Source organism: Schistocerca americana, chromosome 4, assembly GCF_021461395.2.
Source record: "Schistocerca americana isolate TAMUIC-IGC-003095 chromosome 4, iqSchAmer2.1, whole genome shotgun sequence".
Lineage (NCBI taxonomy): Eukaryota > Metazoa > Arthropoda > Insecta > Orthoptera > Acrididae > Schistocerca > Schistocerca americana.
In genome coordinates this window covers 495,941,996-495,969,940 of record NC_060122.1, presented here as the reverse complement: position 1 = coordinate 495,969,940, position 27,945 = coordinate 495,941,996, and the positions used below count along the sequence as shown (strand labels likewise).

The 27,945-nt window shown below is 37.3% G+C and overlaps 1 protein-coding gene across 3 annotated transcripts in view; it reads left to right on the top strand.

Moving 5' to 3' along the window:
* LOC124612943 overlaps nucleotides 1–27,945 on the top strand; it is a 453,322-nt gene that overhangs the window by 192,559 nt on the left and 232,818 nt on the right. For all 3 annotated transcript variants that reach the window (XM_047141447.1, XM_047141449.1, XM_047141446.1), the window contains 7 exons: nucleotides 2,556–2,687; nucleotides 10,430–10,612; nucleotides 12,162–12,293; nucleotides 12,436–12,618; nucleotides 19,237–19,368; nucleotides 25,470–25,658; nucleotides 27,063–27,203. In XM_047141447.1, coding sequence (XP_046997403.1) covers nucleotides 2,556–2,687; nucleotides 10,430–10,612; nucleotides 12,162–12,293; nucleotides 12,436–12,618; nucleotides 19,237–19,368; nucleotides 25,470–25,658; nucleotides 27,063–27,203 — 1,092 coding nt within the window. The remainder of the gene's footprint in view (nucleotides 1–2,555; nucleotides 2,688–10,429; nucleotides 10,613–12,161; nucleotides 12,294–12,435; nucleotides 12,619–19,236; nucleotides 19,369–25,469; nucleotides 25,659–27,062; nucleotides 27,204–27,945) is intronic.

Here is a 27,945-nt window from a genome sequence, read left to right as displayed (position 1 = left end):
GTCCACAAACATCTTCATGAACTAATTCTCCAGGTTTAGTGGGCTTCTGCACTCTTTCACCAAATGCCAGCCTATGATGTGTACCATAGTCACATCCCTCACAAAAGCTACTGTCAGTCATTATCTCTGTGCTGTGATTCTTCAGATACAGGCACACATAAAATTTAATTTTGATGACCCATTTTTTCATGACATCTCCTTAAAGTATCATCAGTTTTAGCAACAACACAGGCCTTTTCTTGATGAACAACAGTCACAGCTAGACGATAAAGTTCATTTTCACCACAGCATGTAGCTACAGCAATTGCAGTATTATTTTTGAAAAATACCCATGATTTGCCATAATTTTTGATTACTTGATTATTTTTTTTACTTTGTTAATGGAAAATAAGTTATGGCATCCATCAGGAAGAAATAAAATATCTTCAAAATGTTGTTCTGTCCGTTTCTGTCCATTGAATACATATACGTCAGTTCAACTTGTACCAAATGCTTCAATTTGTAAACATTCTTGGCACTATTCATCTTTCTTGGAATGAGATTTTCACTCTGCAGCGGAGTGTGCACTGATATGAAACTTCCTGGCAGATTAAAACTGTGAGCTGGATCAAGACTCGAACTCAGGACCTTTGCAAAGGTCCTGAGTTCGAGTCTCGGTCTGGCACACAGTTTTAATCTGCCAGGAAGTTTCATCTTCCTTGGAGTTCCAAATGATTCATATGTAGTGTACCAGTTATGTTGATTTGCTTTGTGATGTGTCACACCACTGTCAATGTGCAGCTCATCACAGTCCAGTGCATTCAGAACTGTAGAAAAATTGTTGTGTCTCACCATTAAAACTTTTTTCCCAGTTTCCGGAGAACCTGCCTGTTGACAGTTTCATGAATCTTCCACTGATATCAGACTACTTGATAACATAACACAGTCTTCTGTTTTGTTCTGTGCTGTTACATTCGTTTGATCGATGGCTCTTTCTCTTGCACTCAAAACAGACCAACTTTGTTTTATACTGTTTTGAGAAGTGACCTTCTTAACCAGATGAAAAGCATTTTCTAGCTCTGTTCCTTTTATAATGAGACATCTTTAATGTAACTGCTTCAGATGAAGTTTGTTGGCACCTTCGTCACAGTTGATTAATCTTCATATTCAACATAGTTTCTGTAGCAGCACTTTAATCATCATGATCTGTTATTCTCACTTCATAATTAGACACCTTTTTTGTAACTTATTCCATGTCTTCTTTTCAGTAGGTACATCATGCCATGTAATATAAATGTAATTGAATTCTTTGGGTAAAGTGTTTGCAAAAATCATGTACAAAGATCACCATCGTCACTCCACTTGTCTAACAATGAAATCTGAGTTTGCACTGCATCAAATTTGGCAAGGTGGCCTTGTATTGCACCAGATGCTTCCCACTCAGTGTTATGAAATTTGTGTCTATCCAGATCAATGTTTTCAGATGAGAGAAAATGATAAATCTTATGTAGCCTATCCCAAATCTCTGTAACAGTCTTGCATTCTCCAACGTGAAGTAAAGGCTTGGTGTTGTGATAGAATTAGCCATTTTCTCACTTTTGCATTAGCCTTGGTCCATTTAAAAAGCTTGGTTTTACAATTTTGTCCACTTTCTCCTGACTTGATCAGATCATTTAGCTACAACATCAAAGATTTTGTCACACTTTAAAATAATTCTCATTACGATTCTCCAGTTCTCCCAATTTTCTTCACAAGTGTGTTTTTCAATTTGTCTTTTGTCAGCCATTGTCCCATTTGTTGTTCTTCTATTAGTGAAGAGTATTGTTGAAATCAGCTACAACCGTCACACTTCATAAAAACTTTGTAAGCCACACCCCTAATCTGCTACCATATTGACATTCAGAACCACAAAAGTAAGGCAATACTGAAAATATTTCAAAACCATCAGAGCACAGCAAACACCACTACTGAACTGAAGCAAAGAAGTTGGTATAAAGAAAAGTGACATCCTTCAAAGATTAACATAAAAGAACATTGCAAAAATGCTGATACTTTCACGTTATTCACAAACTAATGTCCCAGTTACTGTTTTTGCAAGGCATGGAACTAGAAAAATGTTAGAAAACTAAATCCTGAGTGTTAATCTCTAGCCATCTTGTGACTGTCAACTGACTTTCCATGTGATTATTTCATAAGTTACTTCTTAGTTTTCCACTTTTTATGTGCTTTTTGCTGTTTTGCTCATATATGAGACCTTTAGCTTTAAAAGATATTTATGCTTCTTTTCTCTCAGATCACTAATTTGTCATTATTATTATATATCAAAATTATTTTAGCTGTGACAGATCTCTTTGAGATTCAAGTCTGCAAATCAGTGTTGTTGAAAGACCCATAAATAGAATAAATGCTTTGGAAAATCTTATGTTGTCTCATTATAACTAATGTTCCATCAGTGTGCATTAACATGGGCATCCAGAGACTGGCAGAGGTCAAAACCAGTAAAGATTTAATGCAGTTAGAGTTTAGAGTTATATATGTGTTTTCATTCAATCCTACAATAATGTTTTATTTCCCAGGAAATCTGGAGGAAGAGGAGAAAGTTTTATCCTGGCTTGAACACCAGATCAAAACAGATGAGATTGAAGATGTAACAGATGAGATGCTAGACATGATAATTGGCAAGATGACCCACGTTGCTGTCCTGTTTTGTAAGTGTTAATACTACTGCTTACATAGAAATTACTAGGTAATATATCCTTGAAACAGTAAATTATAAAAATATCATGAAATACATATTTTCTTTGTTACTGTAAATGCAGACAGTGAGTGCTGGAGCTTGTAAATCTGTGAGATTTGTTGTGGTTTCATGGATATTTTAAAGTGAGATATCATGTGTGCAACATATTATTATACTGATATTCTATTCCACTACAAAATGCCTGTTACTAATAGAACTATCCAATTTTATCTTTCTAATCAGTGTTTTCGTATTGTGTACTGGAACATTTGTCTTCAAACACTTAGTAATCATTGTTCAATTTATCTGTAAGTCTCACTTAACAATTATATAACAGCACAAACATAACATTTAGGACAAAGTAACTGGGAAAACTGCTTCTGCCAGACATCATCTGAGTTCTTGTTGCTGCCTTATTGTTACTCTGTTTAATCTTAATCTTTATAGTAACTGTGCTGATTTCTTCTTCATTTTAAATGTGGATTATTAATTAATTCAGGCTTTCATTTATTCTGTATAGCCTGTGTTGTAGTTACTGATTAAATTTTTATGGATTCATAAAACACACACACACACACACTATTTACAGTAAAGCACTGCATTTGAGCTTAACAATTTATGCTAAACAATTAATAAGTTGAGCTCAAATGCAGTGCTCTCAAGGAAAGTATGCAACAAAGATGTACAGAGCTGCAGATATTTCATGATGGAGCACATCTGAAATGCATCATACTTAGAAAACTTTAAGTTTAGTGACTAGTTACATTATGTTTTTATTTATATTTTAAGTAGACAGTCACAGGAACATGCTGCAAAACAGTAGTATGTATAAACAGACTGACCCAAAGTCAACAAAATTATGTGATCTCTTTCCCAGCAAATAATGTGGTCACATGCAAGTGAAATCAGTTAGTGATTCATAGTACTTCCCTTTGTTATAAGATGATTATTCTCACTGGCAAACTGTTTAGTTTTTAAAATATAAACCTGAAATGGCCAAATAGTTGGAATAATTCATAAAAAACCACAAATAAACAAATTGAATGTGTAATTAAAGTGATAAGTAATGATAACCTACAATTCATTAATTAAAAGGCCTGTAAAATAATTCAAAATCATGGATATTAGCCTACAGTAATCAGCATAATGCTGCAGCTGAATGTGAAAATAGCAGCTTGGAAGAAACTGCAAGAACAGTGCTCCTTGCAGGTGGGCTACCAATAAAATTACGAGCTGAACCCATAAACATGGCAACTTAAATTTTAAACAAAAGAAGCATAGGTATGTTGATGAAAGAGCACTTCACAAGTTGTGCACTGGATCAGTCAGTGATTTTGCCAAACTAAAGATATTTGGAGAGATGGTCTGCAGACATATCCCAAAGAAGGACAACTATATTGGAATCCCAACGCTGAAAACATTTTTCTAGTTGGATGTGACACTGCAGTGTAAAGGTGTATTGTGTTTGGTTAGAAGTTACAATACATTGTGATATTATTTACATGGTTAAATTGAACAAGGTGTGACAATCTGAGACGGTAATAGAGAAAGAAGATGGAGTATTCATCATATCTGAGATTTTTGGCAATGAAGAGTGTACACCGTTCAAAATTTATCATTCTTTACACTGTCTAGGTGACACAAGCTTGCCTTATCATTGGGAACTAGACCTGATGTCATCTCTGTGGTGCAAAGTTTGTCAACAGCTTGAGAAGCAAGAAAAAACTAACTAGAGTGCCATGAAGAGGATCTTAAAGTATCTACATGGAACAGTAGCTTGTGGTTAATATTATTGAAGTGGTTGTGGTATTCATTTGCCTGTCTGTTGTGACTCAGACTACATAGGAGTTGCTGTCATTCAGAGCACAACCACAGATTTTGTTTTTAAATAAGGTGAAGCTACCATAGTTTGGAACTCTCAGTGGCAGAAGATGGTTACATTGTCAACAACATACTTATATTATCTTTCCTCCTGTCAAACTGTGAAAGAACTTATGTGGACTAAATCACCCATAGAAAATATCATGAAGCTAACAGAATTACACACCACCTTGTATATGGACTGTCAAACTGTCATCCGATTGATCAAGAATTCTGAGAATCATAGACAAGCAAATCATATAGGTTTAAAATATCATGTTATACAAAAATAAGTTCAACTTAAGTCTTCACTCTGGAGTGTGTCAGTTCCGCAAGTCAGCAAGAAGATATTGCCGTATTTACCTGAGCATAACATAACCCTGATTACAAATGACCGCCCCTTTTTTCTTTCAGGAGGATTCTTGAGAAAAATTTATTTTTAACATATTCTAGAGTAATCGAAATTAATAACTGTTTTGCTGACATAAAGTATCTATCAAAAATGTTAACATTATATCTTTAGTAAATTTATGCCATTTATTGATTGTCTACATTTTGATAATACAAGGAGAAATAAAATAAATGCAAAGAAATAGTTTATTTTAATTTGTGGTTCATTTTCTTTTCTACACTTTTTGCTTACTAACTCTGTTGACTAATACTCTGTTTTTAATCACTGTTATCATCCTAATAGCTCAGCTGCGAAATTTATATCTTCGTTGTCACAAACATTTGACTGTTTCTTCAGAATATGTTGCAATTTTTAAGGTTATAGTCACTGTGGGACCTGAGATCACAGCTGATTTTTATCCAAATACATATCAGATTTTGGTTCTATAGTGACATGAAAATGTTACGTCTCCTGCTTCCAAACATATCATCTGCCTGCTTCTGTCTTATTGGCTGCATAGAAGCAGCAACTAACACACCACATTTCAGTCCCATCAGACATCTCAGTGAGCATTGACAACATTGCAGCATGAAACACATAAGTATGTCATTGACCCATATCTAGACCATTACCATTTCCTGCAGAAATGAAAATTGTTATTGAGTATTTGTCCAGTTTTAAAGTTAGTTCAATTCCGAATACCATTGGATTCAGACAAACAGCAGTTTAAACATGGTAGATTTTCCTAAAAAGCCAATAGATTCCCATGGTTGGCGACTTGACATAATTCACTGCATAGTGCTGTGATGGAGCAACTGTGAAACATGGACTGCGATATCTTTGAAGGTGCAAGTCACATGTAACAACAAGAACTAATACATAAATAAAAGATCACAATCATGATTCAGTCCAATTCTTGAACCTTTGTTCATCCTGCAATCTACTGATGTCTGTAGGTGCTATCTCCATGATGGCTGCTGTAATTTATTCTTGAGACAACAATCCCAGTCAGTTTAATACAATTTATTTCCTCTTACAGCAATTTTTGGGTTTGCAGCCAGATCCCATCAACATTCTGCCACTATATTTCGACCCAGAGATCTCCACCCATTCTCAGGTGAGTAGACGAAGTACAGCTTAGTATTTTGTCTACTCACCTGAGGATGGCCAGACATCTCTGAGCCAAATTTTGTGCAAACCAAAAAATTACTGGAAGAAGAAATACGCCAGGAAAATTGCAGAAGTCACAATTTATTTCGTTTGTTAGACATTTCATTCTGGATTAATTTTCCTTCTTGTTTCATCTGAATATTACCATCATCTTCTAAAACTGATTAAAAGCTGGTAATGTTTTCATCCTGTATTCTAATATGAAAACAGTGAACGAATTTCTCATTTGTAACCCACTTAGGGGGTAAGTCATTACTTACTGTCTTTCATAATGAAATAAAATGTTGTACTAATTTCAGAATCAAGTAATATTTTTTGAAGGACAACAATGCACTTTTGAATCTTACCTTCACCTAAAAATCTGCATAAACGTTTGTACATTGTATTTATAAATGTATGAGAACTTTTATTGTAAACCTGTTCAAATATAACAAGTGTTTGTAAGATATAGAATTTAGTGCTATTTCCTCCTGTATTTCACAAAATTGAGAAGTTTTAAGGACAACAATAGACTGTTGTGGTGGCTAGTTCATAGTACCACATGAGTCAAATGTCACGAGATTGTTTGAGCAATGTCAATACTGTGTCAAGTGCTCTGGCATTTTGAGCCTCTTTGAAACCAAATATCAATTGCCCAACCCTGACCTGAATTCTTCAAAATAAATCTGCAAGCGATCTCAGTTGCCAAAGCATTATCTATAAATATAAGATGACCCCCATATAATCTGTTAATCAATGTAAAGAAATATTAACCTCAGCACTGAGAGTTTAATCTGCAAATATGAAACAGTGTGCCCGCCATTGTGGCCGAGCAGTTCTAGGCGCTTCAGTCCGGAACCGTGCTGCTGCTACGGTCGCAAGTTCGAATCCTGCGTTGGGCATGGATGTGTGTGATGTCCTTAGATTAGTTAGGTTTAAGTAGTTCTGAGTCTAGGGGTTGATGACCTCAGATGTTAAGTCCCATAGTGCTCAGAGCCATTTGACCCATTTTTCGAATGACCAATTTGGGATGAATCTTGTCTTATAGCTGGATAAATACAGTAACTTGTAAAACCAAAACATATTATTATCTACTATTAATATTGAAAACCTTAGAGACAAAAGGCAGTGAAAGTGTGATATTTATTGATCTGGGAATGTTGTAATAATCAATTTAAATGATTTGTTTTGTTTGTCTAATGTTCATAAATATTGCTACATTTTTCATTTTGTATTTGGCATACTTTTCATATTCTGCACTGTGCTGACTTCTGAGACCTACTCATTGTCGCAGTAGAATAAAACAAGCTCTCTCTCTCTCTGTCCCTTTTTTTCTTTTTTAATTGGTTGTGAATCAAGTTTCATGTGCTTTCTGCTGTTTAAATAGTGAAATTTGTCGTTGTCTGACAGCGAGGGTCAGTGCTGATTTACTGTGTTTTCTTTAACACATTCCAATCCTATTTGTGAAAAATAGTGTACTACAAGTAACATTGCAGTTAGAATTAATAATGTCTGGCATATTTCACTTACATATTTACTGATCCTGTTGACAGTTTTAAATAAGTGTAAAAGTTTGAATACACTGTTGTTATTGAGAGATCAATGAATATCTTTATTGCTTGCTTTCTTAATTCACACTTACTTTCTTAATTAACACTTACTTGCTTGCTTCTTGTTACTTTTTGTTCACTTGTAATGAGTAGGACTGTTCTCGGAGAACACCAAGTATGTTCTACATCAGTGAACAAGGAAGCTTATTGCCTGTACTGCCACAATGGCTGAATAAATTTTATATACATTGCAGCAATTTTACAGCATTGTTGGCTGTCTATACAACCAATCTCCATGCACCTTTATCCATCCAAGTATGTCTTTCCTGCAAGAATGATTGTTTGAATACCTATGTGCATGCGGTAATTATTCTAATCTTATCCTCAACATCCCTATGTGAGTGATACATAGCGAGTTGTAGTACGTCCCTAGAGTAATCACTTAAAGCCAGTTCGTGAAACTTTGTTAAGAGACTTTCTCAGGATAGTTTACGTCTATCTTCAAGAGCCTGGCATTCATCTCCTTCAGTATTTCTGTGACACTCTCCCATGGATTAAACAAACCTGTGACCATTCGTGCTGCCCTTCTCTCCATACACCCAATATCTGCAGTTATTCCTATCTGGTATGGGTCCCACACGCTTGAGCAATATTCTAGGGTGGGGCACATGAGTGATTTGTAAGCAATCTCTTTAGCAGACTGATTGCACCTCCCCAGTATTCTGCAAATAAACCAAAGTCTTCCAACTCCTTTATCCATGATTGAACCTATGTGATCATTCCATTTCATATCCCTACAAAGTGTTACACCCAGGCATTTGGCCAATTCCAGCAGTGACTTATTGATATTATAGTCACATATTCGTTTTGTGAAGTGCAGAATTTTACATTTCTGAACATTTAGAGCAAGTTGCCAATCTCTGCACCATGTTGATCTGACTGACTATTTATGCAGCTTCTCTGAGATAGTACTTCATCATCTGCAAAAAGCCTGATTTTGCTTTTAATATTGTCTTCAAGGTCATTAATATACAACATGAACAGCAAGGGTCCCAACACACTTCACTGGGGCACGCCTGAAGTTACTTCTACATCTGACAGTGACTTTCCATCCAAGACCCAAGATAACATTCTGTGTCCTCCCTACCAAAAAGTCCTCAATCCAGTCACAAATTTCTTGATACCCCATGTGTTGATACTTTCGACAATAAGCGTAGGTGCGGTACTGACTCAAGTGCTTTTCGCCCATCAAGAAACACTGCATTTACCTGGTTGTATTGATTGAATGGTTTCATTATTGCATGTGAGAAAAGTGTGAGTTGGGTTTCACATAATTGATGTTCTTGAAACCATGCTGGTTGGCATTGAGCAGGTCATTCTGTTCAAGATACCTCATTGTGTTTGAGCTCGGAATATGTTCTAAGACTCTACAACAAATCATTTTCAAGGATATTGGATGATAGTTTTATGGATCAGTTCTACTACCCTTCTTATAGACGAGTATGATCTTTGCCTTTCTCCAAGAACTGGGCACAGCTTTTTATTCGAGAGATCTACAATAGGTTATAGTGAGAAGAGGGGTAACTCAGCTGCAAATTCAGTATAGAATCCATTGGTGCCTGGAGCTTTGTTAAATTTTAGCTGTTTCTCAACATCACTGATACGTACTTACTTCAGTCATCTTCTCAGTGGTATGAGGATTAAATTGGGGCAATTCTCCTGGGTTTCCCTCTGTAAAGGAACATTTGAAAACAGATTTCAACATTTCAGCTTTTGCTTTGCTACACTCAATTTCAGTTACTGTCTCACTGACTAGGGACTGGACACTAATTTTGGTGCCATTAGCAGTCTTTACGTATGTCCAGAATTTCTCTGGATTTTTGTGAAATGTTATTTGACAATATTCTGCTATGGTAGTCATTGAAGACATCACACATTGCTCTCTTGACAACCAAATGCGTTTCGTTCAGCATCTCTGTATCTATAGCCCTGTGCTTTGTATTACACCTGTTATGCAGTAATCTCTGTTTCTTTAGAAGTTTATTTACAGTGACTTTATACCATGGAGGTTCCTCCCATTGTGAACTGCTCTACTGGATACATATCTATCGAATGCATGATCAGCTATTCTTTTATGTGCCACTATGCTCTCTTGTCATGGCCTATCATGCACCAAGCAGGAAGGGCTGTACAAACTGCTGTCATAAGTGATTCTTCATGTGACAAAAACAAGTAACTTCAACCATTTTTTTTTTAAGTGCTTGCAGTGCATCTTAGCAGCTAAAATTTAGACAGTGCTTTTCTTTTGTTGTGCTCTTCCTGCATAAAGAATTTCAGAGTGCATTTCAAAATGTTATTGGATCATTCCCTTGTTAGTGCTTTCCATAAAAATCTTATACATTTGCTTCTTCAGAGATTCTGTCATTCCATAATATTGGGTGCAGCTGCTTATTTATGACATCTGAATTCTTTATTTTATTCTGTACACATTGAATATACCTTTCATCTACTGACAATGTGATGGTCAAGTACTTATGTGAGATAGTATTTGTAATAATTTTATTCTTTTTTTTGAGTTACGTCTTTCTGCTACTGTGACCACATACTATGTTTTTCCAATGTTTATTACCATACCCCATCATCCATATTACTCCACTAACTTTATAAATTTGTAACCTATGTCTTCATCATCCTCTTACAACTTTTGACCCATTTATTCTTGCTTCTGATTATTTGTGTGTGTGTTTCTTTCCTATCATTTAGATGATAAGGATCAAAAGAAAAGCCAGAAAGTGTTGCAAGAGTTGGAGAATATTGATGATGAATGTGATCAAAACAATATTGCATTTGTGAAAATTGATAATGATGAAGAAGCAAAGGAATACGGCATAGATACGCTTCCCACAATTGTCTTTTTTGAAAAGGGAATTCCACATGTTTATGAAGGTAAGAAATTGCTATTTTACAATAAATGTTTCTTGTCTTTTCCACTCTCTAACAGCAAATAAAACAAAGAGAGTTGTCTCTTCTGTTGTTATTTTTATTTTGGTATTATCATGATAGTATTATGAAAACACCCCGCCACTAGTTTTAACTTGTATTGCAGTAAGATTCAAATATAAATTTTAATAAAGTAAGTTCTGGCAGACTGTAAATAATATAGGAGGAAAGGAGACCACTCACTGTTTAGCAGAAGCGCCAACTTATCGACTGGCACATATAAACATGCACACGCACACACACATACACACCTGTGACCGTATGTTTTGCCAGCTGGTCATACAGTGCTGGCATTGCATTTTGGCACATTTACTAGGGTGGGGTGAGGTGTTTTTGTCAGGTGGGGTGAGGAAAGGGAAAGGGAAAGAGAGGTGAGAGGTAGGAAGAGGGGATGGGGATGGGTAGCTAGTAGCTTGGAGGGAGGCAGGGAGGCAGCAGGTTCACTAGCTAGGAATGCAGGAGGGAGGCGTGGCAGGGGCACAAGCTATACATGAGAAATGCAGGTACTGGAGCCAGTGAGGTGTGGCAAATGATTAAGATGATATGGAGGCATGGATTTGGAGGAGGTAACAGGACAGGGGAAGAGAAAACTGTTTGGTAGAAGGTTTTGGGCTATTGGGTTACTGGTGCTGGAGGGAAGGATCCAGATGGCCCTCATTGTGAAGCAGCCATTGAACTTAAACATGTTCTGCTCAGCTGCATATTGTGCCACTGGCTAATGGATTTTGTTCTTGGCCTCAGTTTGGTAGTGGCCATTCATTTTGGTAGACAGCTGTGCGGTAATTGCAGTCGAGTTGTTATATGATGTGACTGTTGTCGCAGATGGCACTGCCTCTGGTGGGATATGATAAACCTGTGACGAGTGGTCAGATTAGGCAGGTCATGCACCTATGTCTTCCAAAGGGATATGATCCCTTTGGCAATGGTCTCTTTTCCTTGCACAAGATAATTTGATCCCAGATGTTAGCGACTTTTTTCTCAGCTACCATCGCAATTATTGATCCATTATAAAGGAAACTACCAGTTATGAGACCTCCATTATCAGAAGATATATCATTCAAAGTTTTATCTTCTTTTATATTAATGTATCTACTCTTGGAAAAAAATTTGATGAAAGGAGGGGAAAATACCAAAGACACAATGAAAGAATTTTTTCTGCTTTTTAATACATGTAACTGTTATTGCAACAGGGATGTCATATTGCGAAAGGACTTCTTAATTTGTGGCTGGTGCTATGGGTCTGAAGGACGGGAGGACATGTAAAGAAAGTTTAAACTACCCATGAATGTAGAACTGTTTAAAAAGTATGTATCTGGTATAATCAAGAAATAAATGTCACTACAAACTATTGTTTACTAATATGTGCATAAAACAGATATAAATTTTTATGGATGAATTAGCACAGTTGTTTACACTTTTCCCATACTTGGTAGTAAAATATTTGTGGACAGCAGCACAATACTGTAACTAAAATTAATGTATGTTACTTTTTTAGGTGATCTCACACGTGAAGAGGAACTTCTTGGATGGTTGTTGCACCAAAAAAGGCATCATGAAATTCCTGAAATCACAGATGAAATGTTGGAAATTCTTATTGAGAAAAGGCCATATCTTGCAGTTCTGTTTTGTAGGTATCTCAACGATACACATTTGTTTAACTGATGTTTTTATAATTTTACACATTAACAAAATTAGACATGCATCTGTAGTAATTCAGAAAACATAAGCCGGAGTTGAGCCTCTTGCAAGTATACTTCTCTGTTTTATAGATGACAAAGATGACAAGCAGGATATCAGAATCCTCAATGAACTGGAGAATATTGATGATGATCTTGACAGAGAAGGAATTGTGATTGTGCGTATCGACAATGACGCTGAAGCAAAGGAATATGGCATTGATCACTTGCCAACTCTTGTGTACTTTGAAGACAAAATACCTGCACTGTATGAAGGTAAAATTTTGTGCATTTAAAATGATATATAACGAACAAGTTGATGCATAAATCCTTTGTGTTACTTGTTGATGTAATTTAAATTATAGTACAGAGTAATAATAAAATAAAACATTGTAAAAAATCATTATAGATAAATGAGTAAACTGAACATAAGATAACTTATACAGGCATTTCTTCATATGAAATGCAAATTCTCTTTTTCATTATATGTCAATGGCAAAAGCTATTTAATAAACTTTCAACTACTGATCATCTGAGTGATGATGCAGTTTTGCGATATCTTCCACATGGATCATTTTCAATAGAAGTAAAATCTTAACTGCTGAAAATGAAGCAGCAGATCCCTCATAACCATTCAGCAACCTTGGATGAATTCCTGCTGGTGATGAACCATCAAAAATAAGCATTTTGTGAAAATATGGTATTACAGTTTACCAGTTTCAATCAAACATTTGGAACACAAAAATATTCTGCAGGTGAAGTTGACACATGGCATCCATTGTTGTGTTCGACATATCAACATAACGAAAACAGTATGTACACTGTAAGGAAAAGGTAGATTGCTGCTTACTTAAGGATGACACATTAAATTGCAGACAGGCACAATTAAGACACTTTCACATTAGCTTTCAGCCACAGTCCACATACATTCATTCATACAAGCAAACACACCGCACGCACACCGCACGCACACGTGACTGCCATCTCCAGCAGCTTGGACCAGAATGCTTCTGACATGTTTTGTTCCAAACACAGTCTTCAAAATCCCCCCTCCAGTGTCTATACAACCCCTCTTCTGCAGATGTAATGAAGGTGGTACCACCTCCACTACTTGTTGCATTGTGTTCCTGAAGCCCAGAAAATAGCTATGCCAGCTTCCTCACTTCATTCTGGAGTTCCCATGCATTAAAAACTAGACTCAGTGTCCATTGATGGCTGGTAACCACATCTTCTCGTTTAGAAAAAAGAACTTCTTCCTTCCAGATGCTGATTCTGCACTGCCCTCACTCCACCCCAAATGAAGAGGTGCTGCGCTGCTGCAACTAGCATCCCTTCTGTCCTCATTCAAGGTGCACAACAACCCAAAAACAGTGACTGCCGTTATCTTCCCTTCCCATCAAAGCTGCTACCACTGGTCAGCACTCAAATACAAAAAAAATTAACAGAACTCTTACTTTAACACAAGAACTTACTGCTTTCTTCTTGTGATATTACCCCCTAACTCCTTGCAAATAATCCCCGAAACAATTACCAACTAGCTCAACAAAAATACCTCTTGTCTCTTCCTTGACTTCAATGCATATGACATCTCCCAATCAGGTCCATCCACATTCTCATGCCCACTTCTCTGCTCCTCCTTCTTTGCGCCTTTTCATGTCTGTTCTTAATATTCTTAGGATTGACTCCATAGCACCTCAAAACAGTCGCAAGCATTCAGCATGCACTGTTGTTAACCACATTGGCAACTGTAGCCTAACATTGTCTGGTGATGTAGGCTCAGTCACATGGTAAGGTCCTTGCTACCTTAGCAAATTTCTTAGTCTTACCCTTTGACGTGTAAGAGCTGGATGACATTACCCACTGCCCTAGTCTATAATGTGATAAGCTTCCCATGCATTTCACAGATTCCTCTTGTCTCTCCAGTGCCTTTTTGCCTGCCTTCTGTACCTGTTTCCGTACTGCTGTCACTGTTCTCATGAAATCACAGACTGACTTTTCTTGCCTCTTCTTCCCTTAATTGTATCAAATAGCAATGACACTTTCGTTCCACATGCTATCTTGTACAGAGAGAACCCAGTGTATTGTAAACCTTTGAACTGTACATCAACACGGCAAATGAGAGATTTGTTTCCCAGTCACAGTGTTGTGAGTTCACGTAGTACCCAAATGTCCATCCAATCATGTAAGGCACCCATTGCATCTTTCTGTTTGACTGTGCATGGAGTGAACTGGTTCCCTGTTGTTTCTTCACATGTAAAAATCTTTATCAAGTCTGATATAAAATTTGTCCCTTGATCTGTAATTATCATCTTTGGCATGCCAAAATTAAGAAACCAAATGTTGACCATTGTTTGTATGACTGTAACTGCTTGATGGTTTGCTATAGCAATCATCTCCACATACTGAGAAAATTGATTTATTATTGCCAAAAATTGATTTAATATTGTCAACACAAAACAGTTACCTAGTGGAGTCCTGTTAAATGGCCCTATCACATACGCCTCAATCATTTTGAACAGTTCCGATGCAGTCTTTGTAATGGTATTCATTTATGGTTCAAGTCCGCTCTCTGCACAGAATTCCTCATACTTATCCACTTCTCCCTTCCATCAGTATCTCTCAAACAACCTTCTGTTTGTTGCACCCTCCATGACCAGGCGACACACGATCATGTGCCTCTCTCAGGACTTGTTCCTCAACCTAGATGGCAACTCTGCCTACGGCCCTAACCTATTTACTGTACACAACAGACCATCTCACATACCAGACTGCAGTTGCATCTTGTATACTTTGCATTCACTGTCAGTGTTCTGCACTGTTGCCAATCAGCAAGGCCATGATCTGGTACATGTATTATTATTATCTTTATGCTCAAAGCATCTGCAATTCTGTGTTTCCTCCTTGGCTTGTGCACCACTTTGTAGTCGAACTCACTGTGCATTAATGCCCATTTTGTTGGTCTGCTAGGCTTGCCTTTTAACACCAATAACCATTTTAGTGTGGCATGGTCAGTCACTACTTTCATTTTGTACTCGTAAAGGTAACACCAAAAATATACGACTTAGTATAGGAGGTTAAGCATTTCTTTCTCTGTGATCAAATAGTTTTTTCTGGCTCTTTGTCTCAATGCATAAGTTACAGGATGCTCCTCTGTGTTGATCTCTTGACTTGGGACACACACCAAAGCATAGTTATATGCAGCACAAGATAGTATAAGCTCCTTTTGAAAATCCAGAAAAAATAAATCTCAACATGACATTAAAACTTTCTTCAACTGTTTGAATGTGCCCTGACATTCCTTTGTCCACCCAATATTTGCAACTTTCTTCAACAGCCGTGTGAGCAGTCACGCTTCATCAACAATTCCCCTCACAAACCTCCTACATAGTTCTAGATTCCCAAAAACGATTGTAGCTCTTTGCTCGATTTCAGAACTGGGAAATCTTCTACTGCCTGTACCAGTCTTGGATCCATTGTCATCCCATCCTTGCTGATCACATGCCCCAGGTAACCTAGTTCCTCTGAAGAAAAATGACACTTTTCCTTACATAACATTAGGTATGCCTCTTAAATATTTCTCTCAGCTGTTCCTATGTTCCTCCAGTCTTATGAGAATAAATTTATACTGTCGAGGTAGACCAGACACTGGCAAGGCTTCAGTACCCTCAGTACTGCATCCAACAATCTCTGAAACACTGCAGGAACATTCTTCAACCTGAAAGGCATCCTCCAATACTGATAACGACCCCTGGGCACTGAGAAGACTGTCTTCAGTTGGTCCTCTGAAACCACCTCTTAACTGATGGTATCCCCTTCTTAAATCCATCTTAACTGATGGTATCCGCTTCTTAAATCCATTATAGAGAAGTACCAGCACTGCACTGCCCAAAGATATCAATGGTCTCTATGGTGTTGAGTATTCACTGTCTTGCTGTTCAGAAAGTGGTAATCACAGCAGAATATGTTCTTCTTAGAACTGTAGACTTAGACATGACAACAATCCTTGCTGCCCTCCCCCCCTCATGCACTATTGCTCTCTTCTATTATGGCATCAGCCAACTGACACTTGATAAATTCCTCCACAATTGGTCGTAAATACCTATGTATTCCATATGGTTTCCAGTACATTGGTGATAATTTTGTGCTGAGTAATGGGCATTGCTGGCAGTGAACTTCAAGGAAAAAACATGTCTTCATACTCCAACAATACTCCTACGTCAGTGACAGCCCATGGGTGCTCATGGTTAACACTAGGGCTGTTGATGTTTTTAAAAATATCAGGAATCCGATGTATCGATGATTTAAAAAAATATCATTATTGGCTCTCGAAGTATAAAAAAAAGAAGTATTGAAATATTGATGGAAAAAATACTGACGTACCTGCCAATAAAAATATCAGCTGCACATTGTAAGTATACTGCCAGTTTTTGAGCTGTATATGTAAGTATTGATTTATTATTAAATGCTCTGTACATCAACAAGCTAACAATCAGCCTATCCTCCTTAGAGTGAGAATTGAAAGGAAAATGATGCGCATACACACTTGGCAATAACCATTTTGCTAAAAATGCTAACTGCGTGTAAGCAGCACAACAAAAGGTGTCTCATGGGTCCATCATTTGGTTTCGTCGCATATTGGATTTGTCTGGAATACTTCATGTCGACTTCCCTGTTTTTTTCATTTCTGCTAACACCAGTGACATAGCAGTTGTAGTGTAGAAACTACGTGGTGAAGCTAAATGTTGCAGTTTCTGTTGGTAACGCTGAGCGCTGATTACATCAGCATTTCCCCTCACAAGTGTACCCTGACCATAAAGACCAGTCTTGTCATTCAGATTTTTGCATCATTTTCAGCAACTGTTTTTGAAGAGTGCCAGTGTGAAGAAGTATCACACTAGTTGCAGAATTGTTTTTTAACGCAACTGCTGTTTTATTTCTTCACATCTGAAACATTGTTATTCCATTGACACCACCAAAATCCCTCCTCCCCCCCCCCCCCCCTCTCCACCACTCAGAAAGAGAGATTGGACATGATGAAAGCTGAAAAAGTAGTAAGATTCCTTCACACAGTAAAATTATCTACTACTTCGAAAGACCAACTTCAAATATTTACTGAAAATTGTGAAAAATTTTGATATTGACATATCGGGGGGAAAATATTGCCAATATATATCAATATCTTTTGGAGGAAATATCAATATATTGATATTTTATCAACAGCCCCATCTGTGCATGAATCCTTCTCCAGTATGTCCACTTTTGACACCAATTATAGCCAACCCTGGGGCTTTGATGTTGGCTATGATTTTAGGATGGAGGCTGCAGAGGGCTGAGGCAGGGTAGCAGGCTGGTGAAGGCCCAGAGAGATGCAACTGTCAAAATTCGTGTTTATTTTCCACTCATAAATTGATGCTGCTATGATGGGGGGATGCAACCATGCCCCCATTCCACATGAAAAAAGCTGGTTGGTCCACAAGGTGACAGCCACTGTCCAGCAAGCTGGCTTCAACATACGTGCCCCACTCTTCTGATGTCTGCGCTAAGTTCTGGCATGTGACCCCATTACGTGAGTCGCACCACAAACACCTGACTCAGTGGCATACAGAGATGATTGAGGGATTTTCTGTGATAGCTAACTCTGTGGTGGATGAGAGTATCCCAGTGGTTTTCGGAGTGCATGCAGTGGCAGAAGGTGCCTGCCATGCATGGGATGCAAACACTGCCCCTTCGGGCAGTGTGTTGCTGGAGTGGACCTGGAATGCCTGTAGCACTGTGGCAAGTCTGCTAGGAGGAAAAAGTGCAGGAAGCTGGTACTGCAGTGGAGACTCACTCATGGCTACTGCTGGTGGCTCGATGTGATCTCCTCTTCTGATGTAGCCTCCATGTCTTGGTAGACTGCTAGGCTGCAGGCGAAACTGGTACAAAAATGATTGCAGCGTGTGTATTATGTCAATGTGCTGTTTCCAATTACGTACTCTGCAACACCACTGAAATCCACTAGAGGAGAAATCCCATTGCCTGTACTGCAAGAACTGCACATTATTGTTGTGCTGACAGGTTTCACCCAAGTGAATCTCGCCCATTTTGCTGTAATTCAACAGATGAGTGGCTATAACCAAAATGACAACATCACACACTTGCCAACTAACAGTGGCTGCTTCACTACTCCTTTACATATTTTCACAGATTTGCCCATAAAGTGGTTGTGGCACTATGATAGTAGACTGGAATCCAATTGTGCGTTCAACTTCATTTGTATAAAAATGAAAACAATATATTTTTGGCAAAATAATTTAATTGGATGGATAAAAAACCTACTCACCGAGTGGCAGCAGAACACACATATAAAAGAGGGTCATAATTAGGCAAGCTTTTGGACCCAGTGGCTCTTTCAGGCAGAAGCTAAACATTGCAGTTTCTGGTGGTAACACCTTCCTCTTCACCCGTTCTACTTGAAGAAGGAGCTACTGGCTCCGAAAGCGTGACTTATTACAACCCTCTTTTAAGTTATTTTCTGCCGTCACTTGGTGAGTAGATTTTTTATCTACTCAACTAAACAACTTTTTGATTTCAGGTTCATTGATTTTCACTGTAATTTACATTTACATTATGTAAAATTAAATTTTTTAAAACTTTTCGATGTACCAGTACTCCTGACCAGGAATAACAGTAATGTAAAACTTTTTTCAAAGAAGTTCCATTCTCATCTGTTGTCTCATTATGGTTAAGGATCACTGATGCAGTTTTCAATTGCTCAATTTTTTCATTACTCATTTATAATCAATTCCTTAAGCTTTTAATTGTGGATATCATGTTTGCTTTTTTTTTTAATCTGCAGCAGATTATGTTCTTGTTTGTTTGTGTTAAAATGTATTTTTACTTTTATGAACACAGGAGATCTCTTGAATGAAGAAGAGGTTTTGGCCTGGCTAATTGAGCAAAAGAATACAGCCACAATTGAGGAAGTTACTGATGAAATATTGACTGATCTCATTGAAGAGCACGAATATGTCGTAGTTTACTTTAGTAAGTATTCTTTACCACTGACGTTTTAGGTATGTGTAGAAGTTATGTTTTAAAAATGTGGTCCCTTTTGGGTTTGCAAGTGCATTTTTACACTGTAATTTTTAAGTTATCTTTTCTTTCAGTTTTAATGAAAACTTCCAGCCATCATGCATAAAATGTGATATTTTAGTTGAAGTATTGAGAAGTTCTGGGAATAATTCAATATGTTCATGTCCATGCCATGAAAATATATTTCAAGATCATAGTCATGTATATAAAAGATGTTTCAGATTTGTGTCTATGGCACAAAATATCATGTACTGATGCATTTAACTGTTATTGGATTTGCTTATCAGTTAGTCATACAAGCACAAAGGGGGAAACAAGTGACTTCATGCTACCATTTTACATCCACCCATTGCATCATATTTTCTCTTTCGATTTTGTCCTCCATTAGACCCTAGCTCACTGATTTGTCTTCCCTCTCTTCTCAGATTGTTTTCGTTCTTCCATTTGGGTAATTCTCATCTTTGTTAACCACAAGCTGTTTAACTTTCTTCTTGCAGCGTGACAGATACCTTATTTCAGTCAAATTAGAGACAAACTGAAAGTGATAATGACAACTTTAAATTGGAAGGTGAAGAAGTGGGGAGATAGATGCATGAGTGATTGGCTAGTTGCACTTGCCCTCTTCTGGAATACGGAACACACATTTTTTTAGTAATGGCAGAAATCTCATGCATTTATAGAATTGTCTGTGGTTATGATAAATTGCAGGCGAAGACTATTCTGCCATCATTGTGCTGAGCATCATGAGGAAGATTGTGGACTTCACAATCACTACACTCTTTTCGTTTGTTTGTTTGTAATGCATTTTGGAATAAATTATACTATTTCCTATATTTTACAGTGGTTTGGGCACCATTCTACAATGATGATTGACATGAACCCTTGCAAAACAGTGCCAAAATTGTGTATCTTAACTTTTTTTCTGTCATTCCTGGTACTGCACCATATTGCCCCCATAAAAGATAGGTACAACATCCAGCACAAGAAACCAGTCACTGGTTCCCTGGACACTCCTCATCTTGCTCACCAGCACAACATAAACATGGCTTTAATATATGGCTAACAACCATCATTAATTCCCAGAAGGACACTCCCTTCCCCCTCCCCTCCTCCCCTAACCCCCTTCCATAACCTTATCAGTGCAGTCATATACTTTTTGTCCATGTGCAGCCTAGATCTGTGCCAGCTTGCTCAAGAATACATAGGATTTTTTACCAGATTGCATTACTCGAAAATAAAGTGTACAACTTTCTGCATTAGAAGTGTAAAACAAAACTGCATGAAATTTTTGTCAAATTTTAAAAAGAATCATTCCAAGGAGTCAACACCTTCTTAAATCAGACAGAGTGGCAAGATCACTCTGCATGCATGGCTATAATTACAAAATTCAGCAGTACATTTGCAGGACTGTTCAGCAGTTTCTCAAACCGGAGAACGAGAACTAGTATAGTTCAGTCCCACGCTTCGATTACACCCCAAAATTTAGGTTGGTTTTAGGAAGTTTACCGTCTGCATGTAGACGAATGCTTTGTGTGGAATCCAACAACTACAGAGAACGTATATCTTTCAACACACATTTGTTAATCTTCAATTACTTCAATCAAATTGAGTAAAAGACATGAAAATAATGTAATCCCTCAATATGCTCAAAGATGAATTTCTGTGTACATATGACGACTGGTTGCAAGCCTGAAATCTGTTTGAACATTTAAGTTCCAGGAAAATCTCTGTAAACAGCATGATGCTCAGAGTGTTAAAGAAGAACCCTAACAAGCTTTGTGAAGAGGGGGGGAGGGATCGAATTCACCACATCAAAAAATAAAAATGGCTATAATGAGAAACATACACAATTTCTTCATTTGTTTTAATGAAAGAACTCGTTCAAACATCTTCAGTCAAAAACTGATAGCAAATGTTCAAAATATCCCCCTCTAGTTCATATACTTGCAAGATTTATTCCAACCTTTCAGACACTACTGGACTGTAGTTAGACATTTTTACTTCTTGGAGGAATGCATAGACTGTGAAACTGGTCCTACTCTACATAGCCATCTGTTATCACAGCTATCAGGCAGTGCATTTTTAACAAGATGACTACAAGAAGCTGCACAATGCATAGGAGGTGCTGAAGACATAGACCTCACTCCTGTGTGGTCAGTTCTGCGTGAGCAGTTACTTATAACAGGCTACAACATCCACCTAATGGGGCACCTATGAAAAGTGATTGAAGTATGGTGAAAAACAAACAGACCATAAGGTGTTGGATTCCATGCCTCCTTACAGAATGTGGGGATTGAAGGCTTGCCCACTCCCTAAATCATGATATGTGGTTATCTGTGGCAGATCTATGACAGAGGAAGTGTTGGTGCAGGCAAAAGTGTTTTGGACCATGTTGTTCAGCACACATTGTTGAACACGGCGCTCCTCAGCAAATGACCCCAACATATTCCCATGCTGACCTGATGACATGGTCAGTTACAATTGCAGCGGATACAGGACCATCAAGATTGACCTGTGGATCAGTGAAAATATGTTACATGGCCAGGTCAGTGGTTGTGCATAAATAGGCAATTATCCAGGTGAAAAGCTATTTGAAACATGTACCACACCACAGTCGAAGGCCAGTGGGGACAGTATTATGCTGTGGCAAACATTCATCCAGTCTTCCATATGGTTTGTCATTGTAATAAAAGACACCATGGCAGCTATGGACCACTTGAACATTATTGCTGACCACCTGTACCCATCGTGCTTAATGTCTTCACTGGCCGTGAACTTTATTACGGACTGCCTGTGTTCTTTCATGTTTGATGTCTTCCCAACAGCAATGGCATCAAGTTTAAACTGTCACTGTCACAAGGCCAGAATAGTGCTACAGTGGTTTTAGGATCATGATATTGAACTCACATTGATATCTTGGCCACTTAATTTAAATATGATGGAGCTTGTCTGGGGCACTATCAGGTGCCAGTTCTGCTCCCGCAAACCACCAGTTTGTAATTTATGGGTATTGTGTGACCTGTGCATAGACATGTGGTGCCACATACCTCCAGGAACCTACCAAGGATTTGCCAAATCAATGCCTTGCAGTATTGCTGTTGTATTGTCTTCTGAAGGTGACCAACATGGTATTAAGGAGGTGTTCATGATGTGTTGGCTCATCTTTGTATGTAACAGTACATCTTCACGTACATTACTGTTTCCAGGGCCTTACAGAAAGATCACAATTGCCTTTCCACAAAATAAATATCCTGACGTGGTTAAAGTGAGCATTTAATAGGTAAGTCACTAAGAATGTGAAACATGCAGTGTAGATTTACCTCTACACAAGTGAAACAATCAAAGCATACAGTTCTAACCTGTGGACAGCTGTCAAATGTAAACATATTCCCATTGCTATCAGTGCTACAGTGAGTGAACTGGCAGATTGACTTGTAAATTTCTGAAGTACCCTGTAGATGATACGAAAGTTTCCAAGCTAATTTTCTGCTTTTCCATTTCCAGTGTTGTTAACTAATGGGACTTTTATGAGCGGTCATTTCTTTTATGTCTGTCAGGATCATTGCAGTTTCCCTGATAGTCAACTATTTCAAATTTTTAGCCTTACTGCTATGTGAATGAAAATAAGCTTCTTGAATATTTTGTGTATGTTTATTTCTTAACTTATTGATATTTCCTTGTACACCCTGGGTTTACTTATGTGAGTGCGCTATTTCAAAGCAATATGTTAAATATTGAGTGGATGACTGTCACTCATATGGGATACATTGACTTTCATGTATCTTCTGTAAAATTTAGTTCATGGATTATACAACTCTTCAAGGTCACTGAGCCACTTATAGTCTTGTGCCTCCTTGTATAAGTTTTTGTGCTGTGCATGGTTATTCATTTCTACGTTCAAAACTGGTGAACAGTGCCCAATAATCTTTCTGAACATCACCATTTTTGAAGATAAAAGTGAAAACTATGGATTAGTAGAGAAAGTATAATACATCATACACATTAGTAAAAATAAAACTTCAGGAATTCCATTTTTTGCTGAAAAAACTTAAAGTATATTTTTGCATGTAATTTAAAAAAGAGATGTCATCTAATTGCAAGAATAGAACCAATATATCTATAGATACGACTGGGAACAAGAAGTACAAGTGATGCAGAGCAGAGTGAATGTATTGGCAAAGGAAGAATTGGGAAATGTAAGCATAGAAGTAAGAGAGAATAAAAAATCAGCAGTTAGTGTAAAATGAAAGACTGAAAGGAAATAAAAAATAGAAACTCAAGTAGGCTAAAGCAGCACAAGTCTCTTAGTAACAACATAAATAGAGAAGTGTAGAAAGTAAAAGGAGAAGTTTTGGGAAAATTACTGTACAGTAGGTGAACACGATTGAAGAGCTAAAGTTCACAAGATACCCATAAATTTCCTCAAAATGCTTAAGCTCAGGAACGATATAAAGAAATATTTTATTTATATTTCAATTAGATGTACATTTTCAATCCACTAGATTTAAACACTGTCAAGTGAAATTTCATTTGTTGTTTTTAATTTTATATTACCATCATGATAACACTGCAGAAGAAGTACAAAATCTACTCAGTTTTTGTAGTTACTAACAAGTGTATTGTCAAGTGTTTATGCTGAACTAAGCTTCATGGTAAGTGTGTCTGTACACTAGTGTATAGGCCTACACAATGTTCACTGCACTCGGCTGCAGAAGTATTTCACAATGGTTGCAAATAAAGCAAGTTTCCATACCATTATATAAAGGCAGGTCACTTACTGTTAAGAGTTAGTCTGCCTGTGTATGAAATGTAGATCATATCTACAATCTGTGACATGTGTAACTTCCAGATTGTTTGAAGTATTATTGTTTTTGTAACTGTGAATAGTGACATGAATTTAAACTCCCATAGTCTATGAGGTTAGATCTCTTGTGAGGTTTCCAAGTAGACATAATGTATCTCCAATTGAAATTCATTGTCATATTTTTCTAGTATTTGACAACACAGGATGAGACAGATTGCTACTTACTGTAAAGATGGCATGTTAAGTTGTAGACAGGCACAATTAAAAGACACTTAATAAAGCTTTCGGCCACAGCCTTCATCAGTAAGAGACATACACACCATTCATACATACAAGAAAGCACACCTCATGTGCACATGACTGCCAACTCTAGCATCTCAGGCTGGAATGCCATTTGATGTAGTTTGATTGATTTATAGTATTTGGTTTGAATGCCATGAAGAAACAAATAGTGTGCTGTGAGTGCAGGCTGTTTTCTGAAGTTGTTTAATGTCAAACAAAAAGTTTAGTGTATGGCCACCCCTTACTAATGATGATCTCATACAGAAACGGAACTACTACCTTACTGTGCTAGAATTTAGCAGCAATTTTCTGCAGACATCCTGATGCTGGAAAACTGAGAAAAGCTAATCAGCATGTGTGGGGTACTTACTGTAGTAGGTGTTGTGCTGATCCTCAACAATGCCTTCCCATTTATGGTTCAGTACACTACATTTTCAGATATTACTGAAAAATGCTTGACCTTATATCTTGGAGTACTGACTTTACCCTCTCCACTTTCTGTCTATTTTTTGCACTTATAGAAACTCCTGTCTGCACAATATTTTTACTGTGACAGAGAGAGATTAACAGCTGCCATACACTGGTTCCTACCCCAGGTAGCAGATTTCGATGACACCCAAGGACGGTGTGGGTGAAGAGAAAATGTCTTGGTTTGGCAGTAAAAGACTGTGGTTTTTAATCTCAAAAACGCACATTTTTTAATGTAGTCCTACTTTAGCTCTGCACAAATCCAAGATTTGATTTTTTTTCCTTCCCTCCAGCAACAGTGTATCATATCTAATCTTTTTTCTCCTTTCTGCCTTCATCTCTCCCTAGGTATACCATTTTTCTAGAATGACTTTTACGTCTTTGTCTGTTATACCGGACATTTACACTGACATTTGAAAAATCATTATTTTTCTGACATGCGTAAATTTTAGGCTATTCTACAAATGCCAATGTAAAATGAACAAATTATTATTTTCAGGTGGTAAATGTGAAGAAGGAGAAGAATGTGATAACATACTGGACGAGTTGGAAAATATTGATGATGAACTGGATGAAGCTGGTATTATATTTGTCACAACTGAGGATCTTAGCATTGCAAAGAAAAATGGAATTAAGACATTCCCTAGCCTTGTCTTTTTCCGTAATAAGGACCCTATGATTTACAAAGGTAAATACCATTTTAAATGCTTAATTGGAACAGTTACCATAATGTTTCATACATGTAACCATGATCTCTGTTGTGCAGAATAAAACTAAAAGCTTATATGCATTTTTAATACATCCATTTCTATTTTGTAATTGTTCTCGGTCATCTGAATGCACATTTTTGGACCAGAAAGGCTTTTAATGTAAAAAAGTTGTAACAGTTTTTATCTGCACAATTATATTAATATCCTGTAGTAAACATAATTTACACTGCACTCTATAATAAAGGGTACAGACTACTTGTGAAAGTTATGAAAAAATGACAAGTAAGTAAATAAATGCTTAAAATAGTATACCTCATATTTCAAATGGCAGTTATGCCATGAGTTTTATTCTAAGGAATCCCCTAGAATACCTATCTGTGCAGAGAAAATAACAACCGTTGACACTAGAAAAGTAGTTCAGCGTTCACTTCAGACAGTGGGCCATCTTCTGGGAAGAAATACATTTTGTAAATTCTGTCATCCTTTTTGCCAGCTTCCTTAAAGAGACAGTTGTAGGTTGCAAGTAGGAAGTATGCATTCTGTATTTTTTCACTTTTCTTCCATTCAAATTCAAAGCTAGAAATATTCCTTTGCTTTCATTCCGTGCTAGTCAATCACACAAGAAGCATTTTAACACCTTTTTGATTATATATCTGTAGTTAATGCCAGAGTAAGATATACAGAACCATACTAATTAGGTAACTGAATGCTCATACTTGAATCATGTATATAATGAGAAGTACATTGCTCATAGTGTTATCTATCACAGTAGTAAATTACACCAGTTTTCCAGCTGTTAATGCCTTGTGAAATGTGAAGTGGAAAGTTCATATGGATATGAAAGTTTAGATGGATACTAACATGCTACAATAAAAAGTACAGACAGTGATTTAAAAGCACACCGTCACACAGGTTTGCATAACATTTCATCTCTCATAATGTCCAGTTTCTTCCTGATTTCAGTTGCAAGGGTCTTCTTATTTATCTTTTATTTTGACATTGTTGAATTGGTGACAGAGGGTATAAATCTAAAATAATCTGCCTGTAATCTTGAGGGAAGATTACAGGTTCAAAAAAAATGAAACTCTTTAAGTTCTCATCAGAGGACTATTATTTGTTTAGTGGCTTGTTAAATTTGGAGCATTATATCCACCACTGGAACTGAAGAGAGACTTGCATAATATGTTTATTGTGCTAAGAGAAGAAAATAAATGTTTTCAATGTGATATTGGTTATACTTAAATATTTTCATTTAATTGAATGAGGGCATATCTTTTTGCAAAGATTAACATTTTAGTTTTCATACATGCATGTTATAAATGATACATAATAAGGGTGATGTTGGAATAGTGTGCTTAGAATTTTTGATTTTATTTTTGTAGGTGATCTGGATGATGAAGATGAAGTTCTTGCATGGCTTACTGATGAGGACACACTTGAAATACCTGGGCGCATTGAAGAAGTTAATACCCGTATGCTTGAGAAAATCCTCCAAGATAATCAGAATGTTGTAGTATTTTTCTGTAAGTATCCCTGACACTTATTATTATTATTTATTTATTTATGTATTTACATTTAGGAGAGAGTATAATGTTCTGATGAAACTTTTGTGCATGTTGGTTGGTTGGTTGGTTTGGGGAAGGAGACCAGACAGCGTGGTCATCGGTCTCATCGGATTAGGGAAGGATTGGGAAGGAAGTCGGCCGTGCCCTTTCAGAGGAACCATCCCGGCATTTGCCTGGAGTGATTTAGGGAAATCACGGAAAACCTAAATCAGGATGGCCGGACGCGGGATTGAACCGTCGTCCTCCCGAATGCAAGTCCAGTGTCTAACCACTGCGCCACCCCGCTCGGTGCTTTGTGCATGTTGATTGCACTGAGATCAGTGTTTAAGTGTTCTAAATCTTTTTGAACAAATTTTGTCATTCTGGCCTTCTTGTTTAATGGTGCTCAGCTGAGTTGTTTCAATTTTATGCACAATATTTGTGCTCTGCTCTGTGTAATCGACACCTACTACGCCCTTGGTTGGACTGCAGGCAGCAAGTGCGCATAACATCTAAACTTGCAGCAACTGAAGAATTGGGTTGCTTGTCAAAATGTAATGTGTGAAATAGAAACAACTTGGCAGAACACCCAGAAGAACATCATTAAGCATGCGCTCCAACAGAACCTGAGATATCACAGACTTCTTTTAACATTGAACATTTGTGTGCACTTTTATGTACACTACTTGCAGGATGCAGCTGCTAGGCTGACAGAGTATGT